This window comes from Centrocercus urophasianus, unplaced genomic scaffold, assembly GCF_019232065.1.
Source record: "Centrocercus urophasianus isolate 14NV4802_14NV808 unplaced genomic scaffold, USGS_Curo_1.0 seq_14, whole genome shotgun sequence".
In the NCBI taxonomy this organism is placed as follows: domain Eukaryota; kingdom Metazoa; phylum Chordata; class Aves; order Galliformes; family Phasianidae; genus Centrocercus; species Centrocercus urophasianus.
This window is the reverse complement of record NW_024884586.1, coordinates 2,836,287-2,856,625: the sequence shown is the minus strand read 5'-3', so window position 1 is coordinate 2,856,625 and position 20,339 is coordinate 2,836,287. Positions and strand designations below refer to the sequence as shown.

The window sequence follows — 20,339 nt, the reverse complement described above, 5'->3', positions numbered from 1 at the left end:
ATAAAGCAGCAAACAAAGGATCCTGCAGCAAATAGATGTCAACAATCATGATGAATGTAAGAACTCATGCAGTATATATCTGCTCACTTCCTTTACCATCATGTTACTCTCCTTTAACTTCAAATAGCAATGATGATGTCAACTATTTCTAAAGGGGAAAGGAAGACAGCCTAAGGAAAGCAGTGGGACAGAAAACAGGCAAGGGAATAATCAAGGTCTTCTACAACTCCCCCCACACTGCTTTGGGCAAAGGAAGTTGCAGATTCACTTTGCATGTGGAAAAAAATCAGTAGGTAAAAAGCGTTGGACTGCAAGGGATCATCGGGAGGGAAGAGGTAAAAGCAAGGACTGGTAGAAGGAAAAACCATCCTCATTACTATCATCAATTGAGAAAGAAGAGTCTTCCTTGGCTCATTATTGAAAAATAAAGTAAAAATCAATGTATGAAACAGCCAGCTTTGAATATTTAATAAAGGCCAGACTACACAGAGAATGAGTAGCGTGTATTTTTTTACTGTGGATCATAGTATTAGACACACAGCACTTCCTCCATCAGGCCTCTATTATATTCCATCACTATTTATTCCACCATTCAGCACTGTTTGCCAACATCTGCAATCAATCCAAAGCAATAACCTTATGTAGGGTTGGCCGTCTGGTGGTCTGAAAGGCCCAAATCTGAGTTGAAGCAGAGTATACTGATGCTCTGTCTTCTAAGACGAAAGCAGTACAGCTTCTATCCTAAGTAATATACAAGAGGGAAGGGAGAGAGTCACATGATAAATCTTCACATAGAGAAACTAATGCTATAAAAGTCTGAAGGAGAGCAGATTTAAACACTGGTGTCTGAGTGCTAGGGAAAGAAATACTGAATTACAGTTGTCTGGATTATGTACTTATTCTGCAAATACTTTTTTTGTTTTTAAAAAAGAGGAAAAGAAAAAGGAAAGAGAAATGTTACAAATCATTACTTTCCTTGTTATGCATTTGTACAAATGAGGAGAGGATAAAGGCCAGTAGAACTCCACCTAATCCCACTAAGTGACAACCAGCTACTTGTTTCACATGAAAAGCAACCCTTCTAATTAGTGGTTTTAACTATCTGTAGACTGTTCATCAACAAAATAGCATAGCTTTTACTTTTAAAAACCAAATGACTCTTCACAAAATAAAGTTCCCATACCACATCCTACCAACAACGCATTTAGCATACATTGCATTAAATCCTAAGCCACTTCAATAACAGAAGTATTAAGAACACAGATGTATTTTTATTTACCGTTCTATTAGAAACAACCACCACCACCATCACAAAACAAAACAAACAGGTAAAATGGAAAGAAAGTCTTTTAAAAAGTCACCTATGGAACACACCTACATGTGTGTTTGCACCTTTCCCAGAGCAGAAGGTTGAGACAGACTGATACATAACAGACTGTTGACTGATACTGAAAAATGCTAGAGGTGTCAAGTATTTAATACGTCTATATACACACACTAGGTATCTTCTGAAAACAGAAAAGTCTGAATTTATGAAAGTATGCCATGGAACATGCAAGAATATTTGGTTCTCACCTGTTTGACTTGCAGACCATGGCTCCATATCCTTTCTAAGAGGTCACACAGACTAGCTATCAGGGTATTCTCTTCTACACCTGTGATATTCACTTCACCATGACCTAGCTCCACAGCTTCTCGTCCCATTTTTTCAACTAGCATCCTCTTGGTCTTGAAAATGACAGAGCAAAAGAGAGTTAGTTCTTTTCGAAGGATCTTCTAAGATCACTCACATTTCTTAAACAAACAAGGGGACACACAATAACAGTGATTTGGTAGGATAACTGAGCATATGTAGTAACTTGTGCTGGACTTCATTTCTTTTATCCTTTTTCCAAGCCACGGCAGCACCAGTTTTGATTGCTGTTGAGCCAACTTTCTCACAAGAGTGAGTAATCTGAATAACCAGAACAGCGGGCCAAAATCTGGCATTCTAACTGCCAAGCAGTGAGACCCCGTAATACAGCTCTATGTTTTCATGACAAATTCCACTTTTGGTATATTCTTTCTTGATTAATAATATAGTCTCATATGTGATAAATCAAATATGCTAAAATAGACATAGGCAGCAGAATGATAAAGACTCATCAGAATATTCAATCTATCACTGCACATTCTCCACTGTAAGTCTGTCTATTTGATCAATTTCCTCTCCTAGCTGAATTTTTAAGTATGTTCTTTCTTCATGAATTTCTCACCACTACACAAAAAAATTGGGTAAATAGATAAAGCTGAGACACACGGCAGAAAAGCAGGCAGTTCAAATGTACTGCCCACAAGATGGTCCTCAAAAGGCAAATATGAGAACAGAAGAACTCTCTGAGTTACCTTATTTCGGCATTCCTTCAGCAAGCCTTCTACAAACTTCCAGTTAGTTTGTGCAATTACTGATGGAGAGAGGTTTGACAGCTTTGGCTGCCGAATAGTGCTGCCCAAGTTCCTGGCTTCTTGGATATACTTCTGTATTGGGACATAAAATTGATAAAAACACATTAAAGTGCAAGTGAGACTACTGCACCAAGAGAAAGTAAATCCATCTTTACAACCCACCTCAGTACAATGAGGAGGAACAGATCATAGTCTCTTCCACAAGAGTCCCTTCTTTACATTCAGCATAACATTGGGCAGGGACTCTTAACGTGTAATTTCACTGGAGATCAAATCTCCACTTACATTAACTAGTATTAGAACACACATTACAGAACAACAAAAACACAATACAAACTGCCAAGGATATTTAGATGCATAGAAATTCAGTGAATCTCTGCTATACTGAGAACAGTTACAATTTTTTTTTTTCTTCTATAAAACACAAGCTCGTAATAATTACCCAGACCAAGACAATGCAAATGGCAGACTGTGGTCTAGAGGTGAACTGCAAGAAAACTCTGCCTGGACTTTGACGACACCTGAAACCTGTACTCATTTCTGCAGGTCTCTTGTTTCTTGCCCACCATCTCAGACTTAGAGGAAGCAGCTGAAAAATGCTACTAGCATTTCAGCTGTGAATCATCTGTGTTTAGAGCAAAATCATCTTCTGGATTGTATCTGAAAGAGCAACACTGCTCCTGTTTCTACATCAAGGTGTTACCATTGTTTTTACCTCAGAGAGGACAATTTGATAAACGTTTTGAAAAACTGCTGATGACAGATTGGATGGAGCATAGCTAGCTGTGAATAAAAGATAAGATCCTATACAGGCACTGACAGAATACTCAAGATTAGTACATATTTCAGATTAGCAAGAACTTTATCCAGCTTACACTGAAAAAACAATCAACTGAAAAGTCAGCTAACAGTCAAATTCATTTACCAAACACGATGCAACCTTAGCAAAGAAGGGCAATCACTCCCTTTCCAGCCTTGCACTGAAGAGCTGATAAAAACTATGCATCTTTATCCAGAACTATGCTTACATTCATATTGTGTACTTGACATACCAGATAATGTTCTGACACAGATTTTATAGAGGGCATGAAGGGCCAATCATGCTGGTCCCAGTCTAAACATAACTGCAACTGAAGCTCTGGCATGGAAAAGTCCAGGTGCTGGCAGGACAAGTTGGTAGCAAAAAGCCAAAGAAACCATGTAAAGTACATTGGTAAGCACGTAGGAAGTAACAAAAGCAAGCATGCAAAACAGAAAAGGAGAAAAGAATGAAGACATAATACAGTGCAGAATTCTCAAGGCAATAAACATAATAAGTAACAAAGCTGAAAGGAAAGAAGAAGACTTGATGTTCAATCGTTAGATTGGTGTAAACTATGCTCTCTATTGTGTACAAATATTTGCAACTTAGAAGCCACTAAACTTCACTGAAATGGATATTCATTGACTGTCTCAAAACTTCAATTTGTCTAAGACTTGCAACATTGCATTCTGCAACCGCTGCCTCCTGCTTAACCCTGATCCTCAGCATTTATCTCAGAAGAGTCCCCTCCCCATTCTTTGGGCTTAATATGAAAGTCTCTGATTCACCTGGGAAAGGGGTGAACATTCAAGCAGTGTAACGTAATTAACAAGTACAGCATAAAGCCCTTTTATCTTTGCAATTACCGAATTAAAATCTCCTAAGTTCACATGTGCTAAACATTAAAATTTCAAAAGCAATAATGAGGTTACAAATCAATTATTGCTCACTTCTGCAAATTCTATATTAAAAATACTTTTGAGTTATCTGAGCAAAACCAGCAATTACTTGCAGCTTTTTTCATCACACAGGCATTCTTCCAGTGCATGGTCACTTGATTAAAGCTTTCACAAACCATTGAGAAAACACTGGAAATAAGTAACACTAGATGAGCAATTAAACTCACCACTACCATAAAACATGAAAGTGAACAAAGAAATTATTTCATCTCAACATTAACCTAACAGATGCAAGATTACATTAAAATTCCAAGTGACGCTTTTCTGAAGGCACTGAACAATGCAAGAGCATGTTATCTTCAATAAGCTACATACTTTCAAGAAAAAGTAAGTATTTGGGGTTACTAAATCAATTCTGACATTTTTAAAATAGGTTATTCTTACAATCACCCTTACACCAACATCCAGTGTAACAGCTTACAGATTGTATCATATGAATCAGAAACCGTACTCTACGAGTCCAAATCACCCACATCTTTCAAAATGCCTTCACCACATAGAAGAGCAATGTCTGCTGTAGGAGCAGTGATGAGAGAAGTCTTTTTTTCAAAAGTGGCTATGTCAGCATCAGCGTTCTACGCTGCCAATACAGCCATTCAGCTCCAAAACCCACTTGCTATCTCTATACAGTGCTGGCTGCTGTTCTGTAAGTGCACTACGTCCAAGTAGAGCTGGTAAGATGTCTTCAGAGAAACGCTGCAATGGTGCAGCACTAGCCCCCCTCCAGTCTCTTCCTTTCATAGTGAATGCTTTCCTTCCTTAACAAATCAGAGTAGGGAGAAGTACATATAATGGCAAAACACTCTGAATACAAGACCCACTGTAAAATCAAACAAAAGAACTAATACCTATAGACCGTGTGATGTAAAAAAAAATCAGCAGACACAAACCCAATGGTACTGCTGGGGTCCACATTCCTTCACCTTAGCATAAGGTTGCATGTCAGTTTGTCACCTGAAGACATCCTTCATGGTTCACATAAAGAAACACACAATTCCATGAGACAATACTTCTGATTTTTGGATGAAATAAACTACACTCCAGAGGTGCTTATTTTTCCTCTATCAAACACACAGTTACGTATAAACAGGAAATAGATGACTAGAAGTCTTTTCATTAATTCTCACACCCTTTTTAAAAAACTTCAGTGAGCATGACAGCATTATCAAGGAGCTAACCTGTGCTGGAGATGAAAAAATTTGCTGTGAGATGGGAGTAAAAATGGCCAAAATTTTAGAATTCAGAAACTAAGTCATTTTGGTTTGCTAAGGATGGAGTACTTCATTTGTACAAATATGGAAAAGCAGAGATAAACTCTAAGTAACCGTATAGACTTTCCATGAATGTTACAGACTATTATTCAAGCAATTAAGAAAAAAACCCAAAAAACTAGAAATAAAAATAAAATCAGGTCTCTACAGCTTTTACCTCTCTCTGATCGTTGTCAAGACGCAAGTGCTCTGTGTGTTGCTTCTGTCTATCCTTCCTCCTCCACTGTGCAGGAGCATTTCTCTTCGTCCACCTACAGATAGAGGACTTTGTCAGCAAATGTCAAGAGCTGGTAAAGGGGAAGGGGAACGGGAAAATACAAGGTTTGTCTCATTGTATGTTGAGTACAATTGTGGAAGATAAAGCACGGCTGCAAATGCACACAAAATCGCAGTAGAAGCAACCAACCTTGAGCAACCAGAGTAACCCAGAAAATCATACTACATACATTTGTGCTGTACTTTTCCATTTCTTTATGATATCCAGTGAAAGCTTACACCTTCTTCCTCTTTAAATGAAGTTTCTGTATGAAGATATCCTAACACATTTGCTAGCTCTTCACAGAGTTCCAATAAAATTTGCTTTTATACCAACAGCAGTTAAATGTCACTCAGAACTATACCAATTATAATGGGGTTTTCTAAGGTAAATTTCCTTCTAGAAGTCTAGATTTAGAACAAAAAAAAAATCTGCCATATCCAACACAAATATTACCCTTCTGAACTGTTCTCATTTTGAAAAAAGAAAACACTGAATTTCCTTTTCAGTATCTCTGCTTCAGTACTATTTCTATGATCTCTCAAAGATCCAGAACCTATTGTCCAAACTTACTTGTTGCTTGCTGGTCCAGTGGACAGAACATCAGACTGAAGTTTGGGAAAAAATCCAAGTTCATATTTCCCTTGTCCAATTTTCATGTCCAGCAAGTGTGGATGGACTGCAGTGTGATCTATTTTTGCTAGTCTTAACTCAATTGATTTCTCTGAAATAGTAAGAAAATTAGGATTTTTTATTAAACATCTATCTTAAACAGATACTCTATGATCACATCTCTTCAATTAAAAGCAGATCTCAAATTTAAGGAGACAAAAGTTTGTCATGAACCCTAACAGGTAAAGTAATACATGAACACATAAAGCATCACAGAATCATCACCAAAAGGAGAACAATGTTTATCTTCTTAAGGTCAAACCATTTTTTCTACACAAAGCATGCAGAAAAATAGTTGATCTCAATTACCCTTTGGTGAACTTAATCTCAGCTTCCTATATAACATTTAGGTCACTACTTAAGCTTCATAGCTCATTTTTTTTAAAATGAATTGTTGCTTAACTTTAACTTAATATCTACAACAAACAGCACTGACTAGCTGCGTTTTCCAAAGCTTCAAGAAAGGGGCTTATTACTCTTACCAGCCTCATCAATGGTTGTGCATTTCTGATACATAGATGTGCGCAGAGTCGGCGTTCTAACATTCAGCAGCCTAATTTTATCCACTCTTGAATCAAATACTCTCAAAATAGGATCTTTATCATCTTCATCATGGCACATAATCTTATTATCAATAAAAGATGCAAACATTTGTGTCTCCAGGAATCTTGAGAGGAAGGGCAAGTAAGGCTCAGGCTGGTCTGACAAGAAAGATGCCTAACAGAACAAGAAATAAGAATGTTTGGGAGTCCTCAGAGATACAGCCAACAAAACCTAATCTTTCTAATCATGCATTAATGAATAGAATCGTGCATTAAGGTGCTTTGAACCCATTTAAAGCCTAGTTTTATTCCATACTCCAGTTTAATCCTCAAAACAATCAGAGAAGATGAGATCTTCACCTTCGTAACTATCACCTACAACACAACACAGTAATTTTTAAGCTGTGATTTTAGTATTCCCTTAAATTCCCTAAAAAAATTCCTAAAAATTACAACTGAATCCCAGCAGCCTGCATCAACAGTGCTACAGGTGTGAATATTACACACTTCTGAATGGGCTCAAAGCTGATGAGAATTTTTCCACATGACCTGAAGGAAACCTGATTAGCCTTTTAGCAAGTAGTGATTCGACATAACCTCCACCCACACTGCCTATCCTGCTGACAAACATCTGATCTCCAACAAAGAACATAATAATAAAATTTGAAGAGCTAGATCTCATGTTCCACAAGTAAAGAGCTAGGATACAGTTGGCACATACTTATGTCAGTGTTGTGTGGTATCATGACTTTATTTGTGAACATATTCAGCAATACTTCTGGTTAAAAATAAAACCAAAAAAAACAACATCATTTCCACTAATAACGCAGACGTTAGTCATAAAGTGAGACTTTTGAAGCAACTTATTTTTTCGACAGCATCCTTAAAAGAGCATCTTCAAGCGTGTGCATGCAACTACTTTTTCTGAATAATACATAGGTTGTGCCTTTTTTGAGGAACACTGGAACTTGTGGAAGAAATAGACATAAGGAAGACATAAGGAAGACTTTTAGACATAAGGAAGAACTTTTTCTCTCAGAGTGGTCAGGCACTGGAATGGCTGCCCAGAGAGGTGGTGGAGTCGCCATCCCTGTTCAAGAGGCATCTGGATGACGTGCTGCGTGATGTGGCTTAGTGCTAGTGGTGGCAATGGTGATGAGGAGATGGTTGGACTAGATGATCTTGTAGGCCATTTCCATCCTTGTGATTCTATGATTCTATTACCCAGTGAAAAAAAACCTTAAACTCAGATATTGCTACAGCTTCTAAGTAGAAATCTGTCTTGTTATTACAACTTACTTTATCGAAGTTTTGCATCTGTTCCCTGTTGGTAAACCAAGATTCCTTGTCCTGACTGGGTTGAATGACAAATACTTCATAATCCGCAAACATCTGTGTGAAGCGGTTGGCAAAAATTTCACGGATTTGAATATTCAGCTGGTAAATCTTGAATTCCTCTTCATCGCATTGAATTTTAAGATCCTTTTTGCTGCTGGTCTCCTCTCGCACCTCCAGCTAAGGAAGTAAGGGAATACACACACACACACACAAAGCATGTTTATCTACTGGTGCTTTATCAGGTATTCTGGGGTTACAAGAATATTTGACAGATAGAAGTATGTATGTGACTTAAGCCCAAGCTAAATTCTGTTGCAGGTTCATTCGTAAATCTTTGAAATGAATAGATAAGCACAATCAAAATAAGCTGTGTGTCTATTAGTCCATTTCCTGCAACCTAAATCCTTAACAGCATAATGCACTATTTCTCACTACACAGCCCAGAATAATCTCTAGAGAAATAAAATACATTTTTTTAGACATTGCATAGGCTAAGGTTTATAAAAAGAGCAATGTAAGATTTGGATATTCGGTTCATATTAGTTTTGATGGAAATTAGGTATCAAAAAAAGCCACAAGAATTCACTATTCATGAACTATGGCAAGCAGATATTGCTCAAGTAATATCACATATAACGAGAAAGATAACTGCAGAAAACAAGGTTGAATTTCAACTTCAATGTCAGTTTTAGCCATGTAAATCATAAAAAAGTAACGTAAATTTATAATAAATCTTAAAACTAAAAAGAAACAAGGCAAGGTATATTTTTAAGTGCTTTATCTTGGTCAAAACAAACAAGCAAAACAAAAAACTAACACTTCAGAAGCTACCAAAAGTTTCCATAGGTGCTGTAGAGTTGAATCCTCATCCATCACATTCATAAGGTTTGTGAGCATGTTAAATTATGCTCTTACTAGTGAAGACAAACCCAGTCTTTTTACCATCATTTCAGACCTTTGTTGCTGCAAGTCCTCAGAGGGTACCAGTAGTTTCATAGCTTACCTTTTCTAGGCTCACACCTGTTCTTTTAACCAGTGCTTGGAGTCTTGCAATGGTCTCATTTTCCTTTAGCAGCTCATAGGAATTCAAAGGTGATCCTGCTACGTTCCCATTTCTTTTATCAGAAACCAGGTCACATGTTCTGAGGCTCTTCATCTTTGAAGCACTTTCACTATAATGAAGATTTCCCTCAGGAGGAATTCCAAAAGCTGTTAGTATCTCCGAAATTTCCTGTACGAACTCAAGCTTATTTGGGAACTGGGGCAAGTCTTCTGGCAGCTCGATGAAATGGTTGTCTACATCCACAAAGCAAAGGTTAGCCTAGGATTTAATTCAGAATAGAATAACATTAGAATATGCACAAGGGTCATGTTGTATTTGTCTTTGGTTTTGGTGCTAGCTAGAAAAATCAAATACATTTGCATGCTTGGTTATTCTGTAAATACTCTGTAAAACAGCCTGGCCCAGTCATAATTGAGCTGGCTGGCTGGCTTTGAGGAAAGTACCATGAGGCTTACAATCCTGTATCTTCTAAAAAGTCAAGAAATACAACTCAGTTTTGAAGTTATTTCTTAGGTACAAAACAGAATGTAGCTTCTATTAGATACAAGCGTGCGATTTTGTTCACAAAGACACATCTAGCTAGATTTTAACTAGCACATGCACACGTATACGAGTGCCTGCCTGTTGCTCATATTATAAGCCCACTCTTCTACAACTTGGTGAATTTCATTCTGAAAGGTGTATGACACTGCAGAAGCTGCAATAAAATTATCTTCTTTTTTTTTTTTTTTTTTTTTTCCTGTAAACAACTTGAGAACTACTTTGATTCCTTGAAGTTCAGATTTTTTATTTCAAGAGAAAAAATAAAAATAAAATTTGAGCTAATAGGATCTGTTCTCCGGTTCCAATCTCTGTCATTTACCAAAGATGGGGGGGGGAAAAAGAACAATAACTCACCAGCACAGCTTCCAAAACATTATATAAAAAATAAAAAGGTATGCATTTATCAAAGATTTCCCTCACCCTATATTTGTGATGGTTTTTTTTCCCTTTTGTTTTCTGCACTGCCAAACCTACTTCATGACATGACACTACATTACATTCAGCACACTGGAGGGAAAGGATGCCATTCAGAGACCCTGACAAGTGGGCCCACATGGTTCAACAAGGTCGCATGCAAGGTCCTGTACCTGAGTCAGGCTTAGTATGCCCAGAAGGATGAATGCACTCTCAGAATTTAATAGAAAAGAAAGAATTTGAAGAGATTAACCTCCCACTAAATGAACTGCAGACAATCCCAGCTATCAGAGCAATGCACACGCACTGCAAAGTGTTACTAAGGACAAAGCAGTTCTTAAGGATTTTGCTGTGAGATTGATCACAAGTCAACTATGATAATCTGCACCTGCTGAGATCCTTATGTCTAAGTAAACTGCCATGAAGACATACATCTAATGTTTGTGATAGACTTGGATCTCTTGGTATTTCAGATTCAGGATGTCAATTCTCAAAACACAGCACACCTGCTATGTTTGATTTACTGAACTCCAATATCAAAATTAAAAAACAAAGCTAAATTCTTAAAGGAGAAATACAAGGGATATATGCCATGGTTTAACCTGGCAGGCACTAAGAACCACACAGTTGTTTGCTCATTCACCCCAGTGCAATAGTAGAGAGAATAATTTAAAAAAAGTAGATTTTGCAGCTTGAGATAAAAACTAAGAAAAGGAGAAGGAAAAAAAAAACGATAATAACGATAATAATACATACACACACAAGTGATGCAAAAAACTGCACCCCACCTGCCAATGGATTCCCAGACAGTCTCTGAGCATTGGCTGCCAACCCAGACAATTCCCCACCATTCTTCAAGGCTTTTTTCACACGTGGCATGGAATATCCCTTTGGCCTGTTTAGGTCTGCTGTCCTGGTACTGTCCCCTCCCAGCTGCTTGTTCCCCCCAGTCCCTTTGCTGGCAGGACAGTATAAGACACTCAGAAACTGAAACATTCTTGGCTCAGCACCACTCAGCAACAACTAAAACATCACCATGTTATCAGCATTGCTTTTCTCCTAAAGCCAAAACACAGCACCATAGCAGACACTATGAAGGAAAATTCAACTCTGTTCCAGCAGAAATCAGGAGAACATGTTATACTGGATTTGCATGACAGAGTCCAATTTATGCTCTGCTATGATCTTGCTCATAATTACAAAGATACGTAGAAGCCTTCTATATCTCAATTTCCTGATGTTCTAGTACTTGAATACTGGGGTTGATTTACTATCAAAGGAATGCATAAATAACAGTGAAGTTCTTGTACAGATCCTTTATTGTAAGTTAAATTGTACATGCAATTAGGTGTTGCAAAAGAATGCAAAGTAAATAAATAGAACAAAGACTCTGATGCTGAAATTTGTCTGGTGTACCCTGGAAAACAGCTTCTATTTTTTCAAATAGGGCAGAGGACACAGTTTAGATTTCTCTCAGCATCAACACTGTTCAAGCATAGCAGGTGCTGGTATGCACACCTGGCAAAGCATCTCCAGTGCTAAGCTAGGGATGCATGCAGACTGCACCTGCTCCTCACCCAAAGAAACATTTAGCACAAAAGGACAGTACATACACAAGAACTCTCATTTTTAAGAACTTCAAGATCCCCCATTGTACACATGAATTTTAGTTATCACTAAACTAAGTCAGCAAATACTTATCAGGAACACTGCGAGCACTTCAAGATACTAGAGAAATAAAGCATTAAAACTAGGCACAGTACCTGCTTGACTGTCAAGAAAAGAAGCTGTCTGAGGAACAGCAGAACAAACTCATTAAGAAACTCTAAGAGTTTAACTGCATTACTTTCTTTTTAATCTTTGTTTAATTACTGCCATTCAACCTTACTTTTTAGTTTGTTTGCTTTACCTTAGCACAGAACATCACTCTTAGTTAGCCTTGGTTCTATCTAAAAAGAGGTTGGCCAAAGAATGACAAAATACTAACCTTACTAACAAAGAGTCTGCAGTCTACAGACTGAAAACAAACTCCCTCCAATGAAGAAAAAGATGAATTAAATACCTGGTAAAATTACTTAAAAGCATTTGGGTTCATATGGCAAGTTATTCCAACAGTTAAACATCCTTTCTTGAGGAGTTTCTCCTTAAGAGCAATACACATAGTTTAAACATTCTAAGCCATTAACTGATGATACAACTATTACATTTTCCAGTACTGGCCCTATATAGAAGCATTTACAAACATGGAAATGTTGTACAGCAATACTCTACAGAGAAATAAAGAATATTTTTGGGACACCACATTTATTCAGAGCATGGTCCATAACTCATAAGATAAAAGAATTACCTTGAGCAACATGAACAAAGTAGATTCAGTAGAAGGCTTTAGCCTCTCTTAGCTTAAGGAGACTGAGATCATCCCTGCATGTGTACTTCTGAAAAGACCGTGACCCCCAAAGAATAGAAACAGCAAAGATACCTCACTTCACCAGTAGTTCAAGAGACACCAAATCATTATTTCTCTAAAAGTGAAATCCAAAGTAAATAAACAGCCAGTAACAGGCTTCAAAACAGTTAGTCCTACCATGTTGTTACTCGACAGCAATATCGGGGAGGACAGAGGGGCTTCCAAATTCAATTTATTTTGAAATGCAAGGGAAAAAAAGCATCAGTTAAATATGTTTTAATTTAAAACATATTTAATTTTTATTTTAATTTACTGCTTTAATTTACTGCTAAGGTATTAATTTATGACCTAAAGAGAACCTTCAGTTGCTACATGCCTGTTCGACAGTACGTTGTTACATGAAAGCAAGCTCACATAAGGAAGGAATTCTCCTGAGACTCTACAATAAGGAAAAAGGGTGCCATGTCCTAATTCAAAGGCTTGTCTTTTCCAGAAACTTTGATTATCACAAATAACAGGGTGTCCAGTTGAAAAATCTTACAAATCTTAGGAATGCAGACACAAGAATGTTCACATATCCAATGCCAAAGCCTGGTGCCACAAGGTAAACAGCAGAGCTTTCAGCTGGCTCAGTGGGACCTAGACCACATGCAACAACTCCAAAGCCAGAGGACAACTGCAATTCTTTAGTCTCACCTCAAGTACAATAAGGTCCAAAACCCCATACGCATCTAGCAATGCCTGCATTGAGCCCATATCCTTCCTTTCAGCTCTTCAAAAAACATAGCAGGAAATTATTTAGGCTCTCTCAAGAAGACATCTGAAGAGGAACTGCTTACTCACTAAACTCACTAAACTGTGAGTAGGCTCCCTGCGTCCCACTGGCATCCCAGAGAGAAAATATATTCTAAATACTAATACTGGTGACATAAGCTGAGTACAATACAGAACAGTCAGTTCGGACTGCACAATCACCCCCACTCAAACTCTGCCCAGCATAGGTGCTCAGACTACAAGTTGCATACAGCTTTTTGGATTGCCTCCTAAATAGTCAAGTTGAAACATGACTCAGAGTTAGGTTTTCTGTTTGAATGTAGCACTGAGGGATCAAAAGCCATTTAGCAACAGCATTTCTACAGCACACACTGCCCCTCTGTGTTAGGTCTCATCCTTGTAAATAACCACCCACTTCACTTAAAACACATGAAACATGTATGTTAACACATACACACAGAGACTGTAGAAATTAGTTTACAGTAGTCCTACATTCTAAAGAATTCCTGTAAGCAAATGGTGACCTTGTCCATTCCTTCTCAGTGCTACTGATCTTCATACCAAATGAGAATTTGTGATGTACAACAACTTAACAGTTGCATGTTTCAGAAGCATGAATTTAACTCAAGTAGCTCCTTAACACAGCAGTACAGACTACAGTGCAAACTGAAATCTGTCAATAAACAGATTTTAAGCAGTATTATCAAGGATCAACCACAGCAGCAGACAGCATCAAAACGCATACAAAGTGGTGATTATCTGTCAAAATAATTATCACAATCAGACATTGAGAGGAAAAAGAGGCTTTTCTTCTAGAATAAACAAGTAATAATTTAAAAGCACAAATTATCTAGATTTAGCATTCAATTTCACTTTACAATTGTTGAAATAAGAATACTGAGAATACATACTGTCTTACATTAACAGAAAAATGGATGTTAGCTTTTTAAAGTCTTCCACATTGTCTAAAAGAAAGCAATATTGCCCAACATCCTTCGGAGCGCTTCATTAAAAAAGAGCTTTTTAAACTAGATACTACTCGTTTGATTTAATGAGTGCTGGAAGATTTAGCATTGCTTATTTAGACTCAAAATAATCTCACTTTCCATCATCCACACGCATTAGGGAAAAGATGCACATTCAACAGCATGAAACAGCACAAATTAACTTGCATGTTAAAAGTACGTTGCTGTATCTTTGCAAAAATTTCTTTAAAAGGAAATTCAAAGGCACATTAAAAATAGTCTTACTGTAGTATCTAGTTTATAATCTGCAAGACTGCTAGTTTAACCTCCCTTCTGATCAATTTTACTGATACACGAACCACATTTTGCTAGCAACATCTGAAATAGCTGTGTTCTTGCCTTCCTCTTTGATTTCTGCAACACCTTGGTCTAGCACTGCTTCTCCCATGGCCCTGAACTTCTTTTCTGAGTTCTTTATAGGCCTCTGATGCAGCCACCAGAGAAACCACAAGGATGCTCAAGCACAGAGAAAAAGCTTTCAGCAAAAGCAACAACATAAATGAGAACAAGCTTAGCTTTTAAGTGTCATGTTTCACTGACATACACCAGTCTCTAATCTCTTAACAATCTTACAAGGCCATAGGAAGTAAGGGTCTTCAAGTCATTGATGAACTTCAGTGAATTCACCAACCAGTAATACAAACTTGCATTTTGTACAAATATAATTATTTTGCTGAAGAATTTATTCATCATCTGACAAAGCATCAACTTCTAAGATACAGTTTCCACACTGCCAAGGTAAAGCATTCCTTAAAGCATCAGTTGTGACCACAGCATGGAAGACTGCCACTGCAAGCAAACCAAATCAAGCTTTCTGGCATATGTGTGGAAAACTTATCCAAACCTGACAGTTAGCATAGACCATATTTTCAACCATTGTAAAAATATTTTAGCTTAAAACATAATACAAATAACATCCTTGCTATGTCAGATAGCAATATTACATTCTCTCACGATGCTCTTCAACTGAGAGGCATTAACCAGATTTTCTATCAAAGCCTGATTCCCTATTCTTTGTCTAAATTAGATCCTGCTTTTATAGCAGCAGTCCTACCCATCAAGTGGATTAGCAACAGTGATGCTGTTTGTGCAGTTTCAAGACAAAGCCCAAAGCACTTTTTCCCCAGGACTCAAAGTAAATTAGAACACAGAATGGCTCTTTATACATCCTTTCTAGTAAGTGATGAAGATTCTGATACTTACTGTGTCTACATATCAGGAACCTAGAGGCAGGTCTTGGAAACTAAGTTCCTCATATAACCCCAAAAATTTCATGTAGTATCACATGGACTCCAAGCTTTGGAGATGAGCAATATTAAGTAGTACTATCACTTCTATTTCTGATGATAAATTTGTATTTAAGTACACATAATAGAACATATCTGCCTTCTTCTAAGGTCGTATGATGACGTGCTTGCTTTCGCAGGGACACTGGATTCAATCTTTTGAGGTCCCTTCCAACCCCTGTGATTCTGTGATTTTGTAAAGCGTATTCCATGTTAGATCCTCCATCAGGAATTTTGTGCAGAGCTCATCTGGCTCTTTAAGTGAAAGTGATCTTACCTGAAGGCTTAACCATAATGCAAAATATCTTTGATATGAACCTGTAATTAGCAGTTCTAAGTATATTAAAGCTAGCTGATCAAATTATTGATATCAGTAGTTCCACTTAGTGAAACCAGAATGTTCTTGGGATTCTGACTTGCATTTTAGATGGCATGTTTACTTTTCATTAAAACAGCTGATCTTTTTTTGTTTTGCTTTTTGAAATAAATACAATGAAAATCTCACCGACAGTGAGCTCTTGTTCTTCCCAGTCTAGTTTTCCTCTTAGGTAATAAAGATGTCTGTACAGGGTAACTACTTAGGTATCTCTGAAGTCTCCAGTACATGTTCAAACCCATTTGCACACCACAGCTACTTTCTCAATGCCTTTATTTCAGCTGGCATGGAATTGTTCTTTTCAGAATGTTTGCTATGATGCTCTGATTTGGTTCTAGGAGAAAAACTGTGTTGATAACACACTGATGTTTATTGTTTTCTGCTAAGCAGTGTTGTACAGAGCCAAGGTCATTTGCACCAAAGGGCCTTGAGATCTGGCAGGAAACAGAATTAGGACAGCTGACTTAAACTGATCAAAGGGATATTCCATACCATATGACATCATGCAGAAGTAGTATTGAAGGAGGTGGGAACTTGTCTTGCTCTCTACCACTGCTAGCTAGCTGGGTATCGGTCAGGAGGTGGTGAGAAATTGCTTGTGCATCACTTCTTACACAAATTCATATATATACATTCATTCATATTTATATGTACTATCATTTGTAATATCCTTCTACTCTTGTCTATCTTAGTATACAGCTTCAACTCAACCCATGAGCTCCACTTTGTCTTTTCCAATTCTCTCCCCCATCTCACTGGGAAAGAGTGAGTGAGCAAATAACCATGTGGTGCTCAACCACCTGCAGGATTAAACCACAACACAACCCACAGCACTAAAGACTTCACCAGTTACCAAGAAACCTCACTCAGCAGTGACTTCTTCAAACAAAGCCTTACTCAGAACTGTCAGAGCTAGCTCCCAGAGACAGGCTTCAGAAGGACCAGTTTGCATTCTGCAATAAATTCCATCACACAGGCACACTCCTGCTGATATCCTAGGCCCTGAGGTCCTCCCCCTCCCAGACAATCCTGGTCTCAGTGAGATACTGTCAAAAAAATCTACTTCTCTACCTTCATAAAAGACAACCAGTAAAACTAAATTTAAATTGTGGTGCCAGGTGATTGTTTAAATACTACTTTCATTTAATTTTTAGTATTTTAAATTGGATTAGATACCTGGGAAGTGTTAGACCCATTTCAAAAAGAGAAAATTTTCTCATTGCAAAAGGACAGCAGTCTAATGAGAATCTTTCCACAAGAACAAAAACAACCATGGTGTATATTAACATGCATTCCACTTGATCAGCTATCCTGTATAACAATACACTAGCTATATTCAAAGTTTTGTAAAAATGCAGTAAACAAAAACAATAGTGTTTTCATTGCAAGAACATACATTACTCTGATACTATGCCAGTACAAAAAGTGAAGGAGAAAAAGAAATTAAGATATTTATAAAGACTTGAATTTTAATAGGAAAACAACAATCTGAAAATAAATTTTCTTTTGAATTTGCCAGGAAAAACAAATGAAAACCACCAGCATATGGATTTGAGTAAAAAGAGCAATGTTGGCATGGTGACCAGACTGGAAGCTTACAGAAATACCTAGCCTTTAATCTCACACAGCTTTTTTAAGAAGTTTATGTCATGCTATGTTGCAGCACTGTCTGATAATGAAATAAAAAGGGGAAAAGAAAGTAACACCCACCACTGAAAAATCTCCTGTCTTCTACACTTCTGCTTTTCCAGTAATTCAGATGACAACAGAAGCAAACAGACAACCAGATAAAGAGGCAGATTATAGGCACTAGCAGGATTTTTGAAGCAGGTTTTCCATAACTTACTCAGCCCATTCCCTGTGAAGTTATGCCTGCAGCAGCAAGTAAGCAGACTCTAGCAGGGGCCAGATCTCCGTTGCTGACAATTCTCCTAGCACAAGGTTTCCACAGGGCTCTCTGATGGAGCTGTCCAGCTCCTTCACAACAGACAGGAAAATTACACTACAGCATTCATCATTTGCTATTTACTGAAGCAAATAAACCATTCAGTGATACTTTATGAGAAAAGTCATTCCGATGACTGATAGTACAGCCTTGCAGGCACCTGTCGTGCTTCCCACAGGCGGTTACCAGCTCCTGTAGGAACTTTCTTGGCTATCTCAGGTAGTGCACACCCACTCCCAGCCCCTTGATCCTCTTAAGGTCTCTCCTGGCAAGTCCTTAATATTTGTGAAATAGGATATAATAAATAAAAATAACCTTTAAGTGGCTTTAATGTATTCCCAGCCTCATGTTTGAGTAGCAGAACCTTCACAAGCCACTTGCTTCGTTTATACAATGGCTGTTGTTAACACAGACACACTACAAGGAAGAACTTCCTGAGCATTATCTCCACACTACAAGGAAGAACTTCCTGAGCATTATCTCAATTAAAACCAATTGACTTAAATAGATGTCAACATTTTGCTGCAGACTGAATTTTACATTCAAAGGAAAAACCAAAGTAGTTTTGGTGCAGACACATAAGCAGCTGGATCCAGGTAAGACAATCCAACTCAAAAGTGCAGCAGAGGGAAACCCAGCTTAATCCTACACAGCTAACAACCAGCTTCAGCACAGCACAGCACTAAGACCAGTGCATCACAGAAGCAGCATGGCCTTTTGTCCATAGCCAGTAAGGTCACACTGCACTTTCCTGCATTTTCTAGCACAACAGGGCAAAGCTCTTTTTCCACCAGAAAAACATTCTTTCTGTAACCTCACAGCAAAAACACATGCAAAACTCCAGTCTCACTTTAACAGGAAATGTAATTTCAAAACAAGGTGGGTTTTTTTTTTTGTTGTTGTTATTTGCTTTGTTTTGTTTTTTAAATCAATTTCATTGGTTTGCTCTAGCAGCTCCAAAAAAATGAAATAAGATCTATGCCAAATCATCACCAGCTAGAATTTCAAAATGGCTGTTACGGTTAACACCAATATTTTGGCTCATCCTTCACTTCTCTCATTATTACGTACAATATTTAATGAATTGATCCAAGTTCCTCTCACCTCTTGAGGAAGCTCCAGCTTAGACCTGTCATCCAGCCCATTGGAGTGCAAGCCCATCAGATAAGGGACAGGAGCATCTAGAAAGTGAAGGAGCGATGCAGGAAGGATAGGAACATACACATGCTGCCACTGAAATGGAAACATTAGTGCTGTAATGGTCTCTGCCACAGTCATCAGTCTCTGATAATCTGAAAAAGAGCAAGAAAAAAAATTTCACAAACATATTTAAGTAAATGAACCTGAATTAAAGAAATGAGAACTGGCTTTAAAACAGAAACCACAGAACCTGGTGTTAGCTGAGCAGCATTTTTAATGGAAGCCTACACTTGTGCACCTAAGCACATTTTGCTGAAACAGCACCACAAAGTAGGTCAATTCTACAAGTCATGCAGAAATGAGCAAATTAAGTCTTTGCACCCATTAAGTCACTCCACACTACCTAAACCAGGGTTACAAACAGGAACACCATTCCGAGTCTGGAATCTGTATTGTAATTGGTTAAGAAATACAGTGGAAGTATTTTAGTTTCTCTGTGCTTATGGCTTTCTATGGAAGCCTTGGACGAAAACCAACGCATCTGGTATCTCTCAGATAAACATTTTTTAAAAGAGTGTTTAAAAGTCTATAAAGCATGCTGTATAGTAGCCAATCCAACAGTGGAACTGAAATAACTGTAAAAAATAAAAGGGATCAGCTTCATTTATCCTTTGCAATATATGGCCAAAGTCTCTATTCAACATATAAATAACTCATTTCCTTGCACAATTTCCCAGCAGTGCTAAGTGCACCTGTGCACCATGCATACCAAAGATCTTTTTTGTTCAGCAGCTGGTGTCTAGAGCAGTTAACACTGCATTATACTGGGCCAAAACCTCCTCCTCTTTCATACCATGGAATCATCTCTAATGCGGTTTGATATCTATGCACTGTAAATGAGGCAACACCAGATGAACTCAGAGCATGTGTTCTAACACAAACAACTACTAAAACATTCACAATACAGTCAAGCAGCCTGGCTGTAGTCAAGCATGGCTGGAAAGACCATAAAATAAGTTCAGAAGACTACGACAGTTCTTATCTTCAGTCAAGCTATAAATACAGTACAAATTGTAAACAA

The 20,339-nt window shown here is 37.8% G+C and overlaps 1 protein-coding gene across 2 annotated transcripts in view; it reads right to left on the bottom strand.

The window, feature by feature from the left end:
- Positions 1 to 20,339, bottom strand: part of DENND5A (DENN domain containing 5A) — a 59,192-nt gene that overhangs the window by 14,909 nt on the left and 23,944 nt on the right. The window contains exons 5-13 of one of the 2 annotated variants that reach the window (XM_042814785.1): positions 19,223 to 19,410; positions 9,289 to 9,606; positions 8,247 to 8,462; positions 6,888 to 7,122; positions 6,307 to 6,457; positions 5,635 to 5,728; positions 2,386 to 2,517; positions 1,576 to 1,728; positions 637 to 741 (exon numbers count right to left, since the gene is read on the bottom strand). In XM_042814785.1, the coding sequence (XP_042670719.1) occupies positions 637 to 741; positions 1,576 to 1,728; positions 2,386 to 2,517; positions 5,635 to 5,728; positions 6,307 to 6,457; positions 6,888 to 7,122; positions 8,247 to 8,462; positions 9,289 to 9,606; positions 19,223 to 19,410 (1,592 nt within the window). The remainder of the gene's footprint in view (positions 1 to 636; positions 742 to 1,575; positions 1,729 to 2,385; positions 2,518 to 5,634; positions 5,729 to 6,306; positions 6,458 to 6,887; positions 7,123 to 8,246; positions 8,463 to 9,288; positions 9,607 to 19,222; positions 19,411 to 20,339) is intronic. The other variant, XM_042814784.1, reaches the window with a different exon arrangement.